Source organism: Chamaea fasciata, unplaced genomic scaffold, assembly GCF_029207755.1.
Source record: "Chamaea fasciata isolate MVZ Bird 193981 ecotype frontalis unplaced genomic scaffold, bChaFas1.0.hap1 SCAF_19, whole genome shotgun sequence".
NCBI classification, from domain to species: domain Eukaryota; kingdom Metazoa; phylum Chordata; class Aves; order Passeriformes; family Sylviidae; genus Chamaea; species Chamaea fasciata.
Genome location: NW_027094104.1, coordinates 7179654 through 7197702, shown reverse-complemented (window position 1 = coordinate 7197702; position 18049 = coordinate 7179654). Strand labels below are relative to the sequence as shown.

The 18049-nt window shown below is 59.8% G+C and overlaps 1 protein-coding gene across 8 annotated transcripts in view; it reads left to right on the top strand.

Moving 5' to 3' along the window:
* Nucleotides 1–18049, top strand: part of CASKIN2 (CASK interacting protein 2) — a 33512-nt gene that overhangs the window by 8394 nt on the left and 7069 nt on the right. For 4 of the 8 annotated variants that reach the window (XM_066200546.1, XM_066200551.1, XM_066200547.1 and 1 more), the window contains exons 3-13: nucleotides 12386–12437; nucleotides 14313–14410; nucleotides 14511–14656; nucleotides 14796–14891; nucleotides 15758–15888; nucleotides 16068–16176; nucleotides 16315–16423; nucleotides 16704–16798; nucleotides 16879–16996; nucleotides 17229–17411; nucleotides 17813–17934. In XM_066200546.1, the coding sequence (XP_066056643.1) occupies nucleotides 12386–12437; nucleotides 14313–14410; nucleotides 14511–14656; nucleotides 14796–14891; nucleotides 15758–15888; nucleotides 16068–16176; nucleotides 16315–16423; nucleotides 16704–16798; nucleotides 16879–16996; nucleotides 17229–17411; nucleotides 17813–17934 (1259 nt within the window). Of the gene's footprint in view, nucleotides 1–11719; nucleotides 11739–11909; nucleotides 12295–12385; nucleotides 12438–14312; nucleotides 14411–14510; nucleotides 14657–14795; nucleotides 14892–15757; nucleotides 15889–16067; nucleotides 16177–16314; nucleotides 16424–16703; nucleotides 16799–16878; nucleotides 16997–17228; nucleotides 17412–17812; nucleotides 17935–18049 lie in introns of those variants that run through there. The other 4 variants (XM_066200554.1, XM_066200550.1, XM_066200549.1 and 1 more) reach the window with 4 other exon arrangements.

Here is an 18049-nt window from a genome sequence, read left to right as displayed (position 1 = left end):
TGCATGCACGCGCCCTGCTTTGTTTTTAAAAGCGCCTCGGCTGTCCTGGATCCCCGCCAGACCCGGGGCCCGCCGCTGGCAAAAACTCCGGCAAAGGAGTATGAAAGGGGCAAGAAACTAAATAACAATAAACCACCTCTTTTTTTTTTCTGGCTGCTCTAGCAAGTGAGAGGGTGGGGAGGAGCTGCGAGCATTCCAGCTCCCCCTAAATCCCATCCTGGCTTCCCTAAAAATCACGCCGGGGATGGAGAGGGAGGGATCTGTTTGAACCTTGGGGCTGTAATATCACCCAAGCCTTGCCGAGGTGTCCTGGTGAGTCACAGACCTGTCTGGAGATGCCCAAACTGCTTGGAAATGGCTCTGTCGGTATGATCTCTACCCTCCCAGGGAAGGGCTGGATACTCTGGCCCATCCCTCGCTCCTGCGGGATGCTGCCCGGGGTAGGTGCGCAGCCACCCCGAGCCGTTTGCAACCCCAGGGAGAAAGGCCGGAGCTGCCAGCGAGCAGGGCTGCGATGGCGAGATAAGGGAGCAGGGAGAACCTGCGTGAGGCAGGTACGCGGCTCCCGCAGCATCCCAGGCCTGGTGCAACACGTCCAGCTGCGCTTCCGCCGAGCCCTGCCAGCGCCGCTCCCCGCGGGCCCCGGCCAAGGCTGCGCAGGGAGCACGTGGCCCCCGGCACCGAGGCCGTGCCCAGACCCCTGCCCTCTCCTCCCCGGTGCCATCCCAGGAGCTGGGCCTGGCTCGGCCACCTGAGGTGGGCGGCTGTGCTGGGAGGGGTGAAAACTCCTGGGATTTCATAACGCTGGGCACGGCTGGTTGTGTAAGGCTCTGTCTGCTTGCATGGGAGTTGGCGAGCATGGCAGGGGCATCTGGTGCCTGTCACTGAGGTGTCCCCAGCAGCAAGGTTGGCTCAGGGTCTGCCATCCACTCTGCAGGTATCTCTTGCCCCCACGGAGCGTCTATCCCAGGGGCTGCCTGTCTCACTCTCCCCCTCCAGCAGTCCCTTGTGAGGCATCGCCTTGTTTCTTTGCCAGGACAGGCGTGGATAAGCCTGAAGGGAGTTTCCAGCTGGAGGTGAACTGGGTGCAAATAGGAGTATGGAGACTGAGGATTGGGAGCCCCACTGAACTTCCCTTTCCATGGGTGTCCTGTCTCCTGTGCAGCCCCTCAGGGATCTGGGATGTGTCCCCACCATGGCAAGGCCATGTGAGAACCACTTGCCTCAGTGGCCTCCAGAAGGGGCCAGAGTCCTCCCTGGTGGCTAATCATTGCCTACAAGGGGAACATGGGGACACGGTGAGTCTGGCCAGCAATGTGGGGTCCAGCACAGCCATGACCCGGGGATTGCTTTGGGCTGTGACCCAGGCTGCTCTGGTTGGTCTGAAGCATCTCTGGTTTGGTTTTGTGGGGCTGACGCAGATGGGAAGGGCTTCATGAGCCCTCCTGGCTTCCCTGAACCTGTACCTGCTAATCCTGCTGGCTTAAAAAGAAGGGATATGCTCCTCCTTAGAGGGAAGGAGGCTCCTGCACAGAATGACGTGCTGCCTCTGACCCTGCTCTGTGTCTCCAAACCTCAAGAGCTACCTAAGCATTGGGAGAGCCCTCAGTTTCCTCCTCAGCAGTGTTGAGGCACAGGCAACTCCCTGTCTTGGAGCATCTGTCCCACTGGTTATATTTAGCAGCACATGGATATCCTGGAGCTGCTTCTCTGTTCCTTTCGCCCCAAACCTGGTGTGGATGGGCAGGTGTCCAGCTCCGAGTCCCCAAAGTCATGGCTCTACTCTGTCCCACTGGATGAACGTTTCCTCCCAGGAGCAGTGCAGGTGGGTGCCTCTTCTCAGCCCCAGCCAGGCACAGCCCAGACCCTGGGACAGGGACCAGCATGTGGCCATCAGCCCACTGTGCCTACACGTGTTGCTGGCCGTGTGTTTGTAAAAACAGAACCTCGTTTTCCAGGAAGGGACATGAGGCTTCCAGGGCTGGTTGGCTCTCCCAGTGTTTTCCCAGCAGGACTGCCACTGCTCAGAAAGCCATTCCCTGCCAGGCCTGGGGATGGAGCAGCTCCCCGTGGTCTCATGGCCAGGGCAGGGGGCATTGGATCCCACAGGAGGGGTGGGTAACACAGAGCAAGCAACGCTGCCTTTTCCTACCAAAAGGAGCAGATGGAGGCAGGAGGGTCCCATTTTTCCCTGTGCTCCCCCACTTTCTCCCCACAGCCGGCCCGGGATGCTGCGGGGCAGCAGGTGGGGGTTTCAGGGCTGGCTCCCACGTCCTGCCTGCGCCGCCAAGTCGGGCTTGCCGGGGCCGTTCCCGACACGCTCCCGCCACGCTGGGAAGGCGTAAACAGATCGGCTTCCCGGCAGGGGTCCAGGGAGCGGGCAGGCCTTGGCTTGTGTCCCACACTGCTCCGTTGGGATGGGGTGTGGGGAGCACCCAGGCAGGGCTGGGATGGAGGGGGCCGACCCGGCAGAGGGGTCCCTGCAAGCAGCAGAGTCCCTGAGGGAAGCTGGGCATGACCTTGGTTTGACAAGGAGCCAAGGATGTTGCCTCTGTTTACCTCTGGTGCTGAGGTGGGCCTGTTCTTTGGGGGCTGGGAGGTGTGGATGTGCTGCCCCCAAACCCCTTCCTGATCCCTTTATGGCGAGCTGCTGGCTAGAGCTCAGCCCATGGACTGGGGGTCCTCGGATCCAGCTCCTTCTTTTCTCTTGGAGTTGTATTATGATGCCTTTGACCTTGCTGTAACTCAGCCCTTGTCCCTTCCAAGGTAGATGGGGGGATGGGGCTGCTCCGTGTCGCCTTTGTCCTCAGCTGGTCCCCGAGCAGCTGCTGCCCGACTCTGGCGTCCGGGCTGGGCAATGGGAGGAACCCGCTGCCCTCCCTGCTGGCCCTGGAGCAGCTGGGACGAGGGGAGGGGGTCAGGAACGCAGTGCCCAGAATAACTCAGCAGTCACCGAGGGCCCCGAAGGGATGGGAAGGTGGGTGTGGGGTCCTGGGATGGGTTCCTGCTTCCAGGACGGGGTGATGTCTCCCCACAGGACACAGACTGTCACCGGCCGCTAAGTGATTGCTGCTTCCATGTGGGGACATGCAGGGTGGTGCAGGACATCCTGGTCATGTAGCTGTCATGTCCTTCTCCTGTCCACTGCATATGGAACCCTGCTGTAGACCAGAATCCCAGGCAAATCCTGCTCTCCCACAGCTGCATGAAAATATCTCAATCCAGCTAAGGCAGTGGGCAAGATTTTGATGATGGCTTCTCCCACTTTGGCATTGTCCAGCCAGAAACCCGGGTGGGCAGTCGGAGGGTCTGATCCATCTGGGAAAGAGCCCTCACTCTGGGCATGGACCACACCATGCTACGGGATGCTGTTGAAAGGACAACCCCTTTCCCTGTCTTGAGAGGGAGAGTGTGGCAATGGGACCACCCCTCTCAGGCTGCTTGTCCCAGGCTGGAGAGATCTTGGCCTATGCCTGCTTGGGATGGACCCAGCCCTCTCCCATTCCCACTTGCCAGCAGCATGGAGCAGCCAGTCAGTGCTCACGTGTTTTGGTAGGTGACTTTTGCACAGGGAATGGGAACAGCAAGGTGCCCTGTGCGCCCTCACCATCACTGGAGAAGGGATTTGGAGAGGGATCCCTCTCGTCCATCATGGCTTGGGAGCTGAGCAGCCACTGCTGGGTGAGGTCCTTACATTCTTTCCCAATGCGGATGCCACAAATGGCTGCAGCACCACAGAATCTGCAGGAGCAGTCACCGATCCAGCATCCCTCGAGACTGGCAGGAACCAGAGGGCACCTTTTGGCTCTGTCCTGGAGTGAAGGAGGCGTTTGGCTGAAGCTGCTGAAACCCAGGCTGCAGTTCAAAGGGAGCTGAACAGTGCAGGCATCGCTTGCTGGAAGGAAACTTTAGGAAGCTGAGCCCCTTGTTTCAGTTTGGCAATAGAGAATATAGTCAGCAGCTCCCCAGAAGTGGAAATCCTTGGTTCTTAGGAAAACCCAGTCCCCAGACAGCAGCTGCCATGTCCCTGCACAGCCCAGGCTGTGACTGTCCCAGGGGACCCCAGTGGCACGTCCCGAGCGGGGCTGGCGGCAGCACCGGCTCACGGGGTCAGAGTTGAGGAAAGGCATCCACAAGGTATTTTTAACTGTGTGACTCCGAACCGTGGCCGCCAGCAGCCATCCGAGGTTAGTCCCGGGCTGCCGACAGCTGATTGCCCACGGGCTGCTGGCAAGAGGGGGGAGTTCTGAGTAAAATTCAGTTCCCAGCCGTGTCGCGGCCTCGGGAAGGAGTGGCGGCACTTGAACCATCGACCTTCTGGGTGACCTCGAGCGAACAGCTTCACCTCCCGCTGCCTCCCCTCCCATCCTGTGTGTGCCTTGCCCAGATTAGCGCAGCCAGGGTGGGGACGGCTGCTCCGTCCGCCCTGGCAGCGCCTGCTCCAGGTGCACAGCAGCTTCCCTGGGGCCAAAGGAGGAAAATGTCACAGGATTTCCAGCCTCCGCATCACTGTGTGCTTTGAGTACTGGCTCCACCGGCTGGAGCAGCTCCTGGGTGCCAAGCTGCCATGTGCAGGCACGGGGCTGGCACTGATGGCAACATGGTGCCATAGGGCTGTGGCAGCCCAGTCCTCCAGCTGCAGCCTTGCCCTGCTTCCCCTGGGAGCTGCACGGTTGCAGCAGCCTCCAAGCTACAGTGCAGGGGCTGGATCCTTGTTTCGCTCCCTTGAGCCCACAGGGTTTTGCTGGCTACTGTTGGCTGCTCTAATTTTTATCTGGGGCTCATTGTTAGAACCATAAAATAAATAGGTACGTGCTGCTCTCGAGCGTCAAACCCCTCCAGGTGTAGGTGGGTTGCTGCGTCCCTGCCCGCCCTGCCTAATTAACTGTTGCTCAGCTAATCCAGACTTACTGACCTGCCCTAATCTTCCCATGCAAGGCCAGCCCTTCACTGCTGCCTCCTGTCGCTCACCTCTTACGTCCCCTGTGAGCCTCTCCCATGTTCGCAGCCCAGGGTACGAGATGGATGGTGGTACCCCAGGAAGCAACAGAATACACGGTGGGAGATGATACCCTGAGAGGCAACATCCACCCATGCAGGGCTGCTGAGGTTGCTTTCCTGACCAGCAGCTCCCTCTGTGCCCACGCTCACACTGCTCCTCTCACCGTCCCCCCACATCCTGCTTCCCCTCTTTCTTCCTCCCATTGACCTGCTGCCGGTTGGATTATTTCTCCCCAGATGCTGCAATCTGCATTTTTCCCAGGTTGAATCTGCCTGGGGTTTGTTCTCCTAATCTCTCTTAAGTCCTTTTCGTGTTATTTCTGCCCTGGTCAATCTGTAGCACATCCGCCACAGATTATTTTAATGCACCATTTGCTGGGCATGGCATTAATGACAACACTGAGTGTGTCTGTAGGTGCAGCCCCTTTGCCAGGGTATCTGGGATAGCCCTTCCTTGGCTTCCAGGGGACCAGCTGGACACGAGCTAAGGTGCATTGCTAATGCTGGAGCTGATGCTCTGCTGGTCCCCGTGTCCCACAGCCCAGGGGTGGCCCTTGGCCCCACGGAGTGCCCGCTGCAGGTTCAGGCGGTGCTCGCACTTGGCCGTTGGCCCCCACCGCTATCGGCCCATCTCTTCCCGCTCGGGAGGCGTCCTGTCCTTTCGGAAGGATGGGGGAAATGGAAAAGGCTCCACCTCTTCCCTGGGCAAATACAGCTCCTCTGAGTTCATATCCTGGAGAGCGGAATAGCCAGGTCCCAGCAGGGACGGTGACTTCACCTCCCGGTAACGCGTTTCCCCGGCCAGCTGGGAAAGGAGCCCTTGTATCTCCGAAGGAGCCGCCTGGCTTCCCCCACCCGAAGCCTTTCCCAGCTGTTTCCATCCTGGATGAGGCTGGGGGATGCAATTTTTGGCTCTATGGGGAAGGGGTGTTACCACTTCTCCCAGCCAGGGGAGCTGGGCTGGGCTGCATCACTTTGGGGTAGGCAGCCACTACAGACCCACAAATTATTGTGGTGAAGGGGAGCAAGCACCGTTCTTCTCACCACAGCTGAAATCCTTCTGGGGGCCTGAAACTCAGAGCAAGAGTATGTGTTTGGCTTTTGCAAGGGGTGAATCCAGCCCCAAAGGATTCCTGTGATGCTCTTTTCCCTGCTTGGTGTTTGTCCCCTGTGGCCATCAAACCTTGGGGTCAAGAGCTGAGAGCTGCACCTTCTTCCCAGCTGCGTGGATGGAGACGGGGTTTCCGATTCTGCTTTTCCTTTCATTGTTCTGGGAGCCTTCACTTCGAACAAACTGCCTGTTTTTTCCTGCTTTGCTTGTGAGGGGAAGCAGCAGGGGAGAATTGGGGGTTTGGATGGGGGTCCTGGAGTGGCTGGGCTGGGGGTGAGTGATCAATGTCTGTGCTCTTTGGGGATGCTGCCCAATGTTTCACCTGCTGCCAACCTCTTAAAAAACTTTATAAGTTTGATTTCTCCTGGAAAAGATATTCCCAGCCTTTTCCAAAGAAGGAAGAAGGCTCCCAGTTGACTCCATGGTCCTGTTGCCCTATCCCTCTTTGCCTGTGGTGGGCCTCTAGCCCAGCCCAGGGTGGAAGGCAGATCCTTGGACCTCTCAAACTCCTCTGCCTTTGCCATCACCTGCCTTCACCATCGTCCGCTGTCATATCTCAACATGTTGCAGGACAGTATTGCTTAGAGAAGGAGATGAGGAAGGAGGCCAAGCTGCCAGAGGAGACTCAGACATGCCATCAGCAGAAACAAGTTGGTGACAGGAACAGTTTGGGCTCTGTGTGGGCTACAAGCCCTAAGATTTGGGGCTCCAGCCAGGGGTAAATAGTGCCTTGTGTTGAGGTTAGAAATGAGCATTAGGTGCAGGGATACTCACAGCACAGAGGTGCTGTGTCCAGCCTCAGGATGCTGTGAGGAGCTGCCCAGAGCTCAGCTCCTGGAAGGTTATTGCCCCTGCTGGGGTTATTCCAGGCTGCTGAAAGCAGGAGCAGGGCTTGGTGTGACAGCCATCCTGCAGCCTGTGCAGCATCAGAGCAGGCAGGGCCCTGTCTGGTCCAGAGTTTGGTAGGTTTCTCAAGGGATGAAAATGCCAATTACTCTTGAGGAGTTGCCAGAGGTTGGTGTAGGGACAGTAAGGGGCGCCGAGCTGCTCTCATGTCACTGCCATTTGCCCTCTGCTGATGGGAATCCACTTCCTTGATTGCAGCGTCCCCATCCCTGCCAGTTAACCCAGTGGGTTTTTCCCAGTCACACCAACCCCATGGTGCCTGGCTTGGCGAGGGGCCTGTTTGTCAGCGTTGGTGGGGAACCCATCCTCAGTGATGCTGCAGAGCCTCAAACCCACACAGGCTCTTTGTGGGCAGGAAGGCGCCCCTGGCATTTGGACAGCCATGGCATTTGGGCACAGGGATGGGTGCTCCACCAGGTGTCCCAGGCAGCCAAATTCACCGACCATCACCATGGGGGAATTAGGGGAGCCCCTGTCTGGGGAGCTGGGCACAGCACTGGACTCAGTGTTTGGGGTGCATCTGGTGGCTGCAGTACAGAGCTGGGGTCAGGAGCCCTTGGCTCTCTCTCACCCAGCCTCTGTTCTGAGCTGGCTGGGCAGCTTTGGTTAAGTTTCTTAACATCTCTGTGGCTGAACTCCTTCCCTATCGAGGTGGGTGAATCTTCTGAACCTATTGGGAAACTGCTCCTGAAGCAGCCGGTCTGCCGGGAGGCTGCTCTGGGAGGAGCCAGGCGTGGGTGGCCACAGCGGGACATACCTGCGGACGGGGAGGCGACAGGGAAGGGTGACTCCTGCGGAAGAGGGATGGACATCACCTCTTTGGGTCTTGGTTTTGGCCAAGACAGTGAGTCTGTCCTGAGCCCTGGCATGAACCCGCCATATGCCGAGGCAGGGCCACCCTGGGCCATCACGGGGCAGGTTGGGTGAAGCTGCCACCTCCTGCCACCTCCGCCTCCAGCTCCAGAGGCTGCCACCACCATCGGAGACGGCTGGTGTTCTGCGGGATGGCAGCTGATTAGCTCCTCCAGCTGGTTTATTGGCTTAGTGGTGACAGTCGCCAGGTGGATTTCATTTTCCCAGAGGGTATGTGCATGTATTTGGTGTGTTGGATGCACACTGTCCCTCTCCCAGTGCCCAGGGAAGCAGGGTGGTGTTCCTGCAGTGCCCTTGCAGGGCTTTCCTGCGTGCAGGGTACTTGTAGCAGGCAGTGTAGGGGTGCTCAGGACTGGATGTTCAGGGATGCTCATGGTACAGGGACACTCAGGGTTGATGCTGTGGCTGGCAGCACAGGGATGTTCATGACACTGGGATGCTCAGGCCTGCAGCACGGGGAGGCTCATGGCACAGGGGTACTTGCAGCCAGCAGTGTGGGGACGTGATTTCCCAGGATGAGGGGATGGGATGAGAGTCTGTGACACAGGACCAGCAGAAGGAGGTGTTTTTCCAAGCGTCTCTGGCAAGGAGGTGGATCTCCAGTTACGGATCTGTGTGTCGCCCTGCACAGCAACAAAGCCTTGCAAGTGGGGGAGCTCTGCTGTGCCTGCCCTGGGTGGACAAAACCGGTGGGGGGTGACAGCAAAAAAAAAAACGCCTTCTGGAGCCTGACTCCCGTGTGAGAGGCAGGGCGGGAGTCTCCAAAGGGCAGGACTCCACGGGATATTTGGGCATTTCCTTCCGCAGCCAAACCCAGGCGAGCACGTGTCGCCGCTTCCCACGGAGCGCTTCGGAGGGATCGCGTCCGTCTCCAGGAGCCCGGGGTGAAGCTCTCCGGTGTCCCCGCAGGAAGGAGCTCTCGGTTGGAGGGCAGGGGGTGACTCAGGGTGCCCGCTGTGCTGGCACAGGGGCGCTGGGCCGGGCGAGGGCACGCCTGGCTCCACGCAGCCGGCACAGCCGGCGCCAGGCGAGTGCCTCCGGGGGGGTAAATACGGGTTTGTGCCGGGCCGGCTGCCAGCACGGCGGGCCAGGAGCTCGCCCCGGCCGGCCGCTCCCCGGGTGCCCCCTGCACCCCCCGAGGAGCCCAGCCCGGCATCCCTGCCATGGGAGTGCGGCCCGCGGGGAAACTGAGGCACGGGCGAAGGGGGAACGCGCCGTGCGGGGCCGCGCCGCAGTGGGGATCCGGCCGGGCCGTGCCGGGGATGAGGGTCCCGGGCCCGTCTGCCTTCGCCACGGCCGGCGGCCGGCCCGACATTTGTAAGCAATTTGCCGCAGCGTTCCGGAGGTGCTTCCCGCTGCCGCTTGGCAGCCAGACGCCGCACAGAAGCTCGCTGGCTCCCTCGAGGCCCCGCTCAGGCCCGGCCCTGCGCTGCGGAGCCGCGTCCTGTCCGGGCAGGCGCCGGGGAGCGCGGCGGGGCCGGGGCAGAGCGGGCTCGGGGCCTGGCGGGACCCCTGGCAGGGTCGTGCTGGGGAGCAGGCCCGGGCAGGGGGAACCCACGGCTGGAGTTAACCCTCGGGCTGCACCAGGCTGTGTTTTCCCTGGGAATAAATAACCCCTTCAGCGCTGGGTCCGTGTTCTTCTGGGTTCGTTCTCCCGGGGATCTGAGCGTGCTCCTGGTGGGGAATGGGGGTTGCAGATCAGGCCTGAGAGTGCCCCCACCCCAGTGCAGACCCAGCGGGGATGATGATGTGGCTGGCAAGGATCTGGCCACACCGTCCCAGTGCTGTGGCTGGATGAAGCCTGGAAGCCCTTTCCCAGCCCAGCTCTGCAGCCCCCTGGCCAAAGCTGAGCAGGCTGGTCTGGAAGGGCTGTGGGATTGGGAACAGCTCGGCCCAGTCTCTGCTGAGCTCCAGAACATCTGTGTGGAAAAGGATGGGTAGCCTGGGCACCAGCGGGGAGAGAAGGGGCTGAAGAAATGTGGGGAAAACCTGGGGAGTTGGTCCAAAGGAGCACATGGATGGAATGAGGAAGGGGGATGCAAGGAAATGTCCCATCCACTGCCTTCCTGTCATCAGGTCCCTGGAGTTTGAGACTGTGCAGCAGGATGGCACTAGCGGAGGGGTCCCAGCTGCCTGGCTGTGCTCTGCTTTGCTTCCATCCATCCATTCCTCTCCTTTCCCATGCCTTCATGGTGGGGTACCCAGACACTTTCTCACCTACACTTCACCTTCCAGCCTTGCTGCAAACCCTCCAGCTCTCCAAGCAGTGATTTACCCAGCTGCAAACCAGGGATGAACTCTTTCCCTCCCTGCCCAAGGTGGATCCAAGCATTCAGGAGGACCCCCAAAGGGAATGCTGCTCCTGGCTCTGCTGTGTGTGACCTCCTGCTTTCTCAGCCACCCACACCATGTCCCTGTGGTCCTGCCCTGTGTCCTGGTCTGGCTGTGCTGCTGGAGCAGGGAACGAATTTGAGGAATGTTGCTCAAGGAGATGTGGATGCTGACAGCTGCCTGGAAGCAGGCAGGGACACCCACTGTGTCCTGGGACATTCCAGCCCTGCTTACTGGGTCCCACTGGCCAGCTCAGTCCCCCTGAAGCTGGGGTTAGGGATGGGATTTTGGGGTGAACTCTCCTTCTTCAAGTAGTGGGCATTGCTTAACTCCAGGGGCTGTGGAATGATTCTGCTTCTTTTGGAGGTGCTGGTGCTGGTGTTCTTTGGGCATCTCCATCCAGCCCCTCTCTTTTTCCAGCACTGCACTCCCAGTGGTCATCATTGAGGGTCTGCCCCTCCTGCCCTGAGTCAGGACCCCTCTTCCTCCTCTTCTTCCTCTTCCCCGACCCTTTTCCAGTGGCAGTTTTCAGCTGCAGGTGGTGGAGGCAATCCCAGTGGTTACGATTCTCCAGGACTCGGTTCAGAAGTGGCCAATTTACAAGTGAAATGTTATTTTTTCCTGGCTGCTGAGGTCAAGGGAGGTGACTTGTCCTTGATGAAGACCCGGGATGCTGGGCTCTTGGGGCTGGGAGGGGGAAGTGGGAGCTCTGCTGAGTGATGGCTTTGGGAGCCAGTTCCTTTGGGAAGGCCTGTTGGATTGGTGGCTGAGGCTCAAAGACAAACAGTCCCTGGAAGAGGTAATTAGGGTGATCCTGTCCTGATCCCCTCAGCTGTGGCGAGGAGTCACGAGTCCTTCACCAGCAGCCACTCCAAGCCTATTTTGTGTTAATTAGGCTGTTTACAAAACACTGTAAATTGCAGTAATGAACACCCCAGTACTTGGTTTCCTTTAATTATCCATTTGCATGATGAATGAGCCAGCCCCTCTTCAGCTCTTCTTTTCCACAGCCCACTATGGCTTTATATGGGATCTGCCATGCAGGGTGGGCAGAGACCTTGGGGAGAGAGAGAAGAGAAGGGAATTGAGGAGGAGAGGAAGGAAAAGGAGAGGGATCTTCAGCACTGGAGATCTACCTGGCTGTGAGGAAGGGGGCTCCTTCCCCAAGACCCCAACACAACAGAGTGGGGTCTGAGCAGCTGTTTTACTCCAGGCTCAGAGCCTGGCACTCGGACTTTGATTTTTCCGTAGGAAAAAGCACAGAAACCATTCAAAGCATTTAATCCTCCCTGGCTGGCGATGGGGCTGCCTGGAAAGGCAGAGGAGGAGCGGTGGTATTTCTTGGCCCCCCACATACCTTCCCCTTTCTTTCCCTTTTGACTTGGTGGGTGAATTCCAGAGATGTTAATCCGCTCTCAACCCCTCAGTGAAGAATAAAACGTCCTCTCTGTGTGGGAGGAAGGAATCCATTCGAATTAAGTGCGGGAAGGAGCCGGGAGCTGGGGCTGCACTGGGGGTGCGTGTAAGGCTGGGCTGAGGGTGGGCTGAGCATCCTCTGCTGCCCAGTGGTCCCCCAAGGGAGGGAGGGATGGGCAGGGGGATAGGGATATCCGAGGTGGCACAATCCTTGGGTCCCTGAAGGGGAGGGAGGGCTGGGCAGGGGGATGGGGATATCCAAGGTAGCACAATCCTTGCATTCACTGCTGAAAGCTTCAGCCTCTGCCCTGGCCATAAAAATGCCAACCATGTGGTCTGTGGGCCAGGCCTCAGTGGCAGTGGCAGGCACAGGCAGCGAGTGGGGGGCAAAATGGCCCCACTCAGCAGTTTTGGGGTGTCAGTGGCTATAAAGGGGAGGGAAGCGCTCGCTGTTCTGCCAAGCCAGGGTGGAAGAAACTGCGGGGTCCAACCCATCCCGGGGGCACACATGGATGGGGCTGGAGAGATGGAGGGAGGAAAGTGCTAATCTTGAGCTGGGTCAGCCCACTGAGGGTTCGTGGAGGTGAAAGTGGAGGCAGAGGAGAGTAGAGGAGAGACCCCCGGGATGGGCCAGGCGCTGTTCTGCGCGCTGGGAGGTGGGTGTGGCTGTGGGATAGGGTTCGTGTGGGGGCCTGGGGGCCTGCAGGCTCTGCCCCCTGCCCTGACCTTCACCTCTTGTCTCTGCAGAGCTCCTGGGATCTGCCAAGCGCCTGAACGTGAACTACCAGGATGCGGACGGGTGAGTGCCCCCCTGGAGGGTGCGTGGTGCTGCTGCCAGCCGGGGTGGGCTCCTCTCCCCTGTGTCCAGTCAGTCCTGCAGCTCAGGACAGCTTTCCAGGGGAGCTGGAGAGCACATCAACATCCCAGAGCCAGGGCAAGCCGTGCACAGGCAGAGCCAATGCCTGCCTGGATCTAAGCTGAGGGCCGTGCTCAGTCCCTCCTGAAAATCCTTCATAAATCCCTTGTATGTGCCCCTCTGTAGGGATGGGGTTGAGTAGGGATGGCAGCGTGTCCAGCCAGTGCCCCGTGTCCCCCTGGCTGAAGCCCAGAGGAGCACCCGGCCGGCCTCAGCCCCTGCACTTGCTCGTGCCTCTGTTCAATATCCCGAAAGCAAAATCCCATTGTTTTGGGGGGAGTTAGAGAAAGAAAATATGAGGTTGCCAAGTGACCACAGCATATTTGTGTTGCTCATCACTTCCAAAATCCAAGTGCTTAATAAGCTGGGTACTGAGAGTTAAAGAAACCACAAAGACCCATAAAATAAACAAGCACATTATTCTTATTGAATTAACTCTGACCTGTCAGTCATCAGCATTGTTTTTATGTGCTGTTGTTGTACCTAATTTCTACATGTTTTCTTTTGGAGGACTCAGTAGGAAGAGGTGTCCATGATGAGTGCTAACAGGCCAGCGGGGGGTTGGGAACGTGCAGGATGGCTCCGTCTTAAAATAATACTGTACAGATGGAGCTTAATAGAAAAAGAATTTAATAATAGAAGCAATGATCTGATTCTGATAAGGCACAGGGTTTGTGCTTGGGCAGCTCCAGGAGGGCTGATGGTGGGAACTGGTGTAAAGGGTCTGTTCCCTCCCCTAGGGACATGGGGAGGGTGTTGAGTGTTGCGAGGGCACAGGAAGGGGATGATGGGGAGGTGAGACACGAGCATGGGGATGGTGGTGTGCGTCCTGGGAGAGCCGTAGTGCTGGTGGTGTCCTTGGCATCACCTTGCTCAGGGCTTGGAGAGGATGGGGTGGGCGAGTGTGGGTGTTGTGCAGCCCCCCAGGGCAGAGTGGGACCCCACAGGGTTGGTCTGGGGGGGATGTTGTACTTTGTGGCAGAGGTTTTGCTGTGGCTCAGGGACACGGTGGGTGTCCTGGAAGAGGACTGGAGGAGGGAGCAGTACCCTCTCTGCTGGGGTTAGTGTACCTCCTGCAACGTTGAGACTTGCACAGGGATTTGGGGATGCTGTGGGACTGCAGATCATGAGGAGAGCCATGTCAGGAGCCCCCCATGTCACTTGGAGCAGCTCACGGGCTAATCCCCAGTGGCACAGGGACCCTCGCTTGGCCTTGGCCCTTCACGTGACGGCTCAGGGGGAGCGCCAGGCAGACAGGCCCCTTTCACAGCCCCAAGACACTGGGCTCTTTCATTACTGGCGGCCTCCCACGCTCTGCCATGAGCTCCTGGCAGCCCTGCTGGCGTGGGGAGGGGGCAGCTGGCACAGGGGGCAGGAGTGGCCACAGGGCTGATGTGTTTGATGCTGTGAGCAGCGTTGGGGCTGCCTGGCTGCTCCGTGGAGAGGGGAGATGCATCTCTCTCCATCCTGCCTGTTTCCCCCGACAGAGGGCATGGAGTGAGGGTCTCCTCTCTCTGGGGCTTCCAAAGGTACACAGTGTGCCTGGATCTCTCACTGAGCCCTGGGGCACAGACAGCTTGGAGGGATTTATCAGTGTTTTGCCATGGGGAATCTGAGTCACAGGGAGTGGGGAGTCAGGGAGGACGTAGTCATGAACAACTGGTGACAATCCCAGCCCTCAGCCCATGTCCCCGTGCAGGGGGGGTGGCTGTGGGGACAGCACAGTGGGGCCGGGCTGAGCCCTGCTTTGTGCCACAGGTTCTCGGCTCTGCACCACGCAGCCCTGGGCGGCAGCCTGGACCTCATCTCGCTGCTGCTGGAGGCGCAGGCCACCGTCGACATCAAAGACAGCAACGGTAAGGGGTGACCCCCAGGCACGGCCCCCGCGGCCGCCAGCTCAGCCCCCTGTGCCGGCCGGGGGCTGTGCCCAGCCCCGCTGAGCCCCGCTGCCCACAGGGATGCGGCCCCTGCACTACGCGGCGTGGCAGGGCCGCGTGGAGCCCGTGCGGGTGCTGCTCCGCGCCGCCGCCTCCGTCAACATGGCCTCGCTGGACGGGCAGATCCCGCTGCACCTCTCGGCGCAGTACGGCCACTACGAGGTGGTAAGTGAGAGCCCAGAGCCACCCGTGACCCTCCCTGGGGTTCTCTGGGGTGCTGGGTGGGGGCAAACCCCGCCGTGCCGGGTGGGAGGGAGGCTGCAGGGTGACGCTGAGCCCCCTGCACCGTGTTGCTCCCCTGCAGTCGGAGATGCTGCTCCAGCACCAGTCCAACCCGTGCCTCATCAACAAGGCGAAGAAAACCCCGCTGGACTTGGCCTGCGAGTTCGGGCGGCTGAAGGTGGGTGCTGGGGGCTCTGCCCTGCACCAAGGGCTTCTCCAGGGGCAGCTCTGGAGCCCACTGGCTCCTTCAGGAGCAAAGCGTGGGGTCTGGCCACAACCGCTCTCCCTCCACCATGAGACTCAGAGCCTGGCAAGCAGCAGCTGCCTCCTCCCATGGCCAGACATAGCTAGATCCTGAACCTGGGAGCTGTGGGTTTTGCCCCTGACCTCACAGCAGGGCAGTGTCAGACTGGGAGTGAAGCCAGGAATTGCTGCTCCCGGTTCTCCACAGCCTTCCCCCACCCACCCCGGCTTTGCTCGCGGTTAAGCACGGATAGGCTGAGCTGGCTAATCCCAGCAAGCTCTGAGCATCCAGCCCTGCTCCAGGTCCCCAGCACAGTTCTTGGGGACAGGGCCACACTGTGCTCTGGGAGACCCTTGCCTGGCCAGCACCGCTGGGTTGGCCTGGAGCACAGCCAGCCAGACTTCTGTGCCCCACTGGGAAGTAACCAGGGGGATATTTCCATTTTTGGGGTATCTTTAATGTCTGCAGCTATAAACGGGGCAGTAAAAATAACTCCTCTGTGCCTCTGGGTTGCCCTGAGATGCTGAGAGTCGCTCTGGGCTGGAGAGATTGGAGGTTTTTAGGGCTTGGTCTGAAAAGCCCGATTATGGGAAGACTATTTCTGGCTGTTGTGACCTTTTACAGCCCCTCACAGCAGTGTGGCCATGCCAAGCACTGTCCAGCTCTAGCCAAGCCTGGGGCTGTGGATGGAAGGGAGTGGCAGGATGGGGAGTGGTGGGCTGGCCCCAAGGATGAGACCCTCACTGGGAGGGTGCAGGTGGGGGTACCTGCACCCCATTGCTTACCACTGTCTCATGCAGGTGGCCCAGCTGCTGCTGAACAGCCATCTGTGTGTCGCCCTGCTGGAGGGACAGTCCAAGGATGCCACTGACCCCAACTACACCACTCCGCTGCACCTGGCAGCCAAGAACGGGCACAAGGAGATCATCAGGTAACTCCCTGGAAAAACCCATCATGGCTTCCTCCCAAACACACCTTCCTCCTGCAGGCTTCAGCCCCTCGTCCCCAAAGCAAGTGCAAGGTGTTGTCCCCTTCCCATCGGAAAGCAGCCAAGTGCCTGGCCCTGATGTCCATATCCTGCTGTTCATGCCTCTCCCTCCTTCCCACCAGGCAGCTGCTGAAGGCCGGGATCGAGATCAACAAGCAGACGAAGACGGGCACAGCCCTGCACGAGGCCGCGCTCTACGGCAAAACAGAGGTGGTGCGGCTCCTGCTGGAGGTGAGCGCGGCAGGGACGGGGCTGCGTGGGGAGACAGCCCCTGGCAGTCACCCAGCACCCCTTCTCCTCAGTCCCTTACCTCCCTTGGGTCTGGTGGCGGTGAGGGATCTGGCCTTGACCACGTCTCCTCCTGGGCAGGGCGGCGTTGATGTGAACATCAGGAACACCTACAACCAGACAGCGCTGGACATTGTCAACCAGTTCACCACCTCACACGCCAGCAAGGACATCAAGCAGCTGTTGAGAGGTGGGGATGGCACTGAGAGGGGCTTCTTCCCCCTGGGACCTGCCTGGGCTCCCAGTGCTCCTCCTGAGCAGCCTAAATCAGTGCCAGCATCCCAGTCCCCTCTCACGTGTGCCCCCATCCTACACGTGGGGCAGTGTCTGGGGATTGAGTGCTTTCTGCAGTATTAATGTTTTCTTCTCTCCTCTCCTTGCTCTTGCTTTCTCCTTCTGCCCTCCCTGGACTCCTCTCTTTCCTCCCTGCGCTCTGGCACCTTCTTTCTTCCTCTGTCCCTTGCCTTCAGAGGCATCAGGAATCCTGAAGGTCCGAGCTTTGAAGGATTTTTGGAACCTCCATGACCCAACTGCTCTCAACGTCCGAGCAGGAGACGTCATCACGGTGAGGCTGCTCTCTGCTCCCCATCCCCCTGCCCCACCACGGCCCTGGGTACCAGCCCCATCCCTCTTGTCCCATGGCAGGTCCTGGAGCAGCATCCAGATGGCCGATGGAAGGGGCACATCCACGATGCTCAGAAAGGCACCGACCGGGTCGGGTACTTCCCCCCCTCCATTGCTGAGGTCATCAGCAAGAGGACAGGTCAGTGGCCGTCCTGGGCATGCCGGGGACAGTCCCCTGTGCGAAACCTTCCCAGCCTTCCCAGCACCTCCTGTCGGACAGGCCCTGCAGTCCTGGCTAGCTAGGGGGGAAGAGAAGGACTAAGGGGGTGTCACCATGGTTGGGATACTACTTTGAGGGTTGTGGCTCAGCTCTCCCCCACCCGCACCTGCCTCCTGCATGAGCTCTGACTGTGTTTTGTCTTTGAACGCAGGCATGGTTGTCCCCCGTGTGGCACCCGCGCAGCAGCGCCAGGGTCCCCCCGGGGCCCTCCCGGCCCCCCCTGGGGGGCTGCAGCACCTCCCTGACGAGTGTCCACACCCGGCAGCCCCGAGCGGCCCCGCGGCCTTCGGTCACCTCACCCTAACCCGGACGGCCCCAGGCCCTGACAGCTCAGGTCAGGGGAGCATCTGGGGAGGGAGAGGGGCTGGGGACCTTCCCCTGTTCCCAGCCCTGCCTGGGCAGGGGCGCAGGGGGAGACTGTCCTTCCACCTCTCCGTGGGAAGTAGCCAGATGAGATGGAGCAGATGCAGGGAAAGGGAGTTTTGGGAAGCCCTTAGAGCAGCCCCTTCTCTCCCTGTGTCTCAGCCCTCTGTGTGTCCCTTGCCAGCCCAGGTCACCCTGTCTGTGTTGTGCGTGCTGGGAGGCGGGAGGGAACTGATGCGTTGACCGTCACTAGACGGATCTTGTGGGAGATCGGTGGCATCAGTGTGTTGGCACACAGGTCCTTGCTGGGGACCTCTGTGTCACCCCCGATCCTGGGGAGCTGCTGACAGGCTCCCTGCTTGCCCCAAGCAGCAGGAGACAGGAACAGCGTGGGCAGTGAGGGCAGCATCGGCAGCATCCGCAGCGCCGGCAGCGGCCAGAGCACCGAGGGCACCAATGGGCAGAGCACCAGCATCCTCATTGAGAACGCCAGGGTAGGCGCCAGCCCCTGCTCCCCTGTACTGCTTCCCTGTACTGGCTTAGGCTGAAGATGTCCCCTCCTAGCAAAGGAGGAGCTGCTGGAGTAGTGTGTCCTACACCAAACACCTA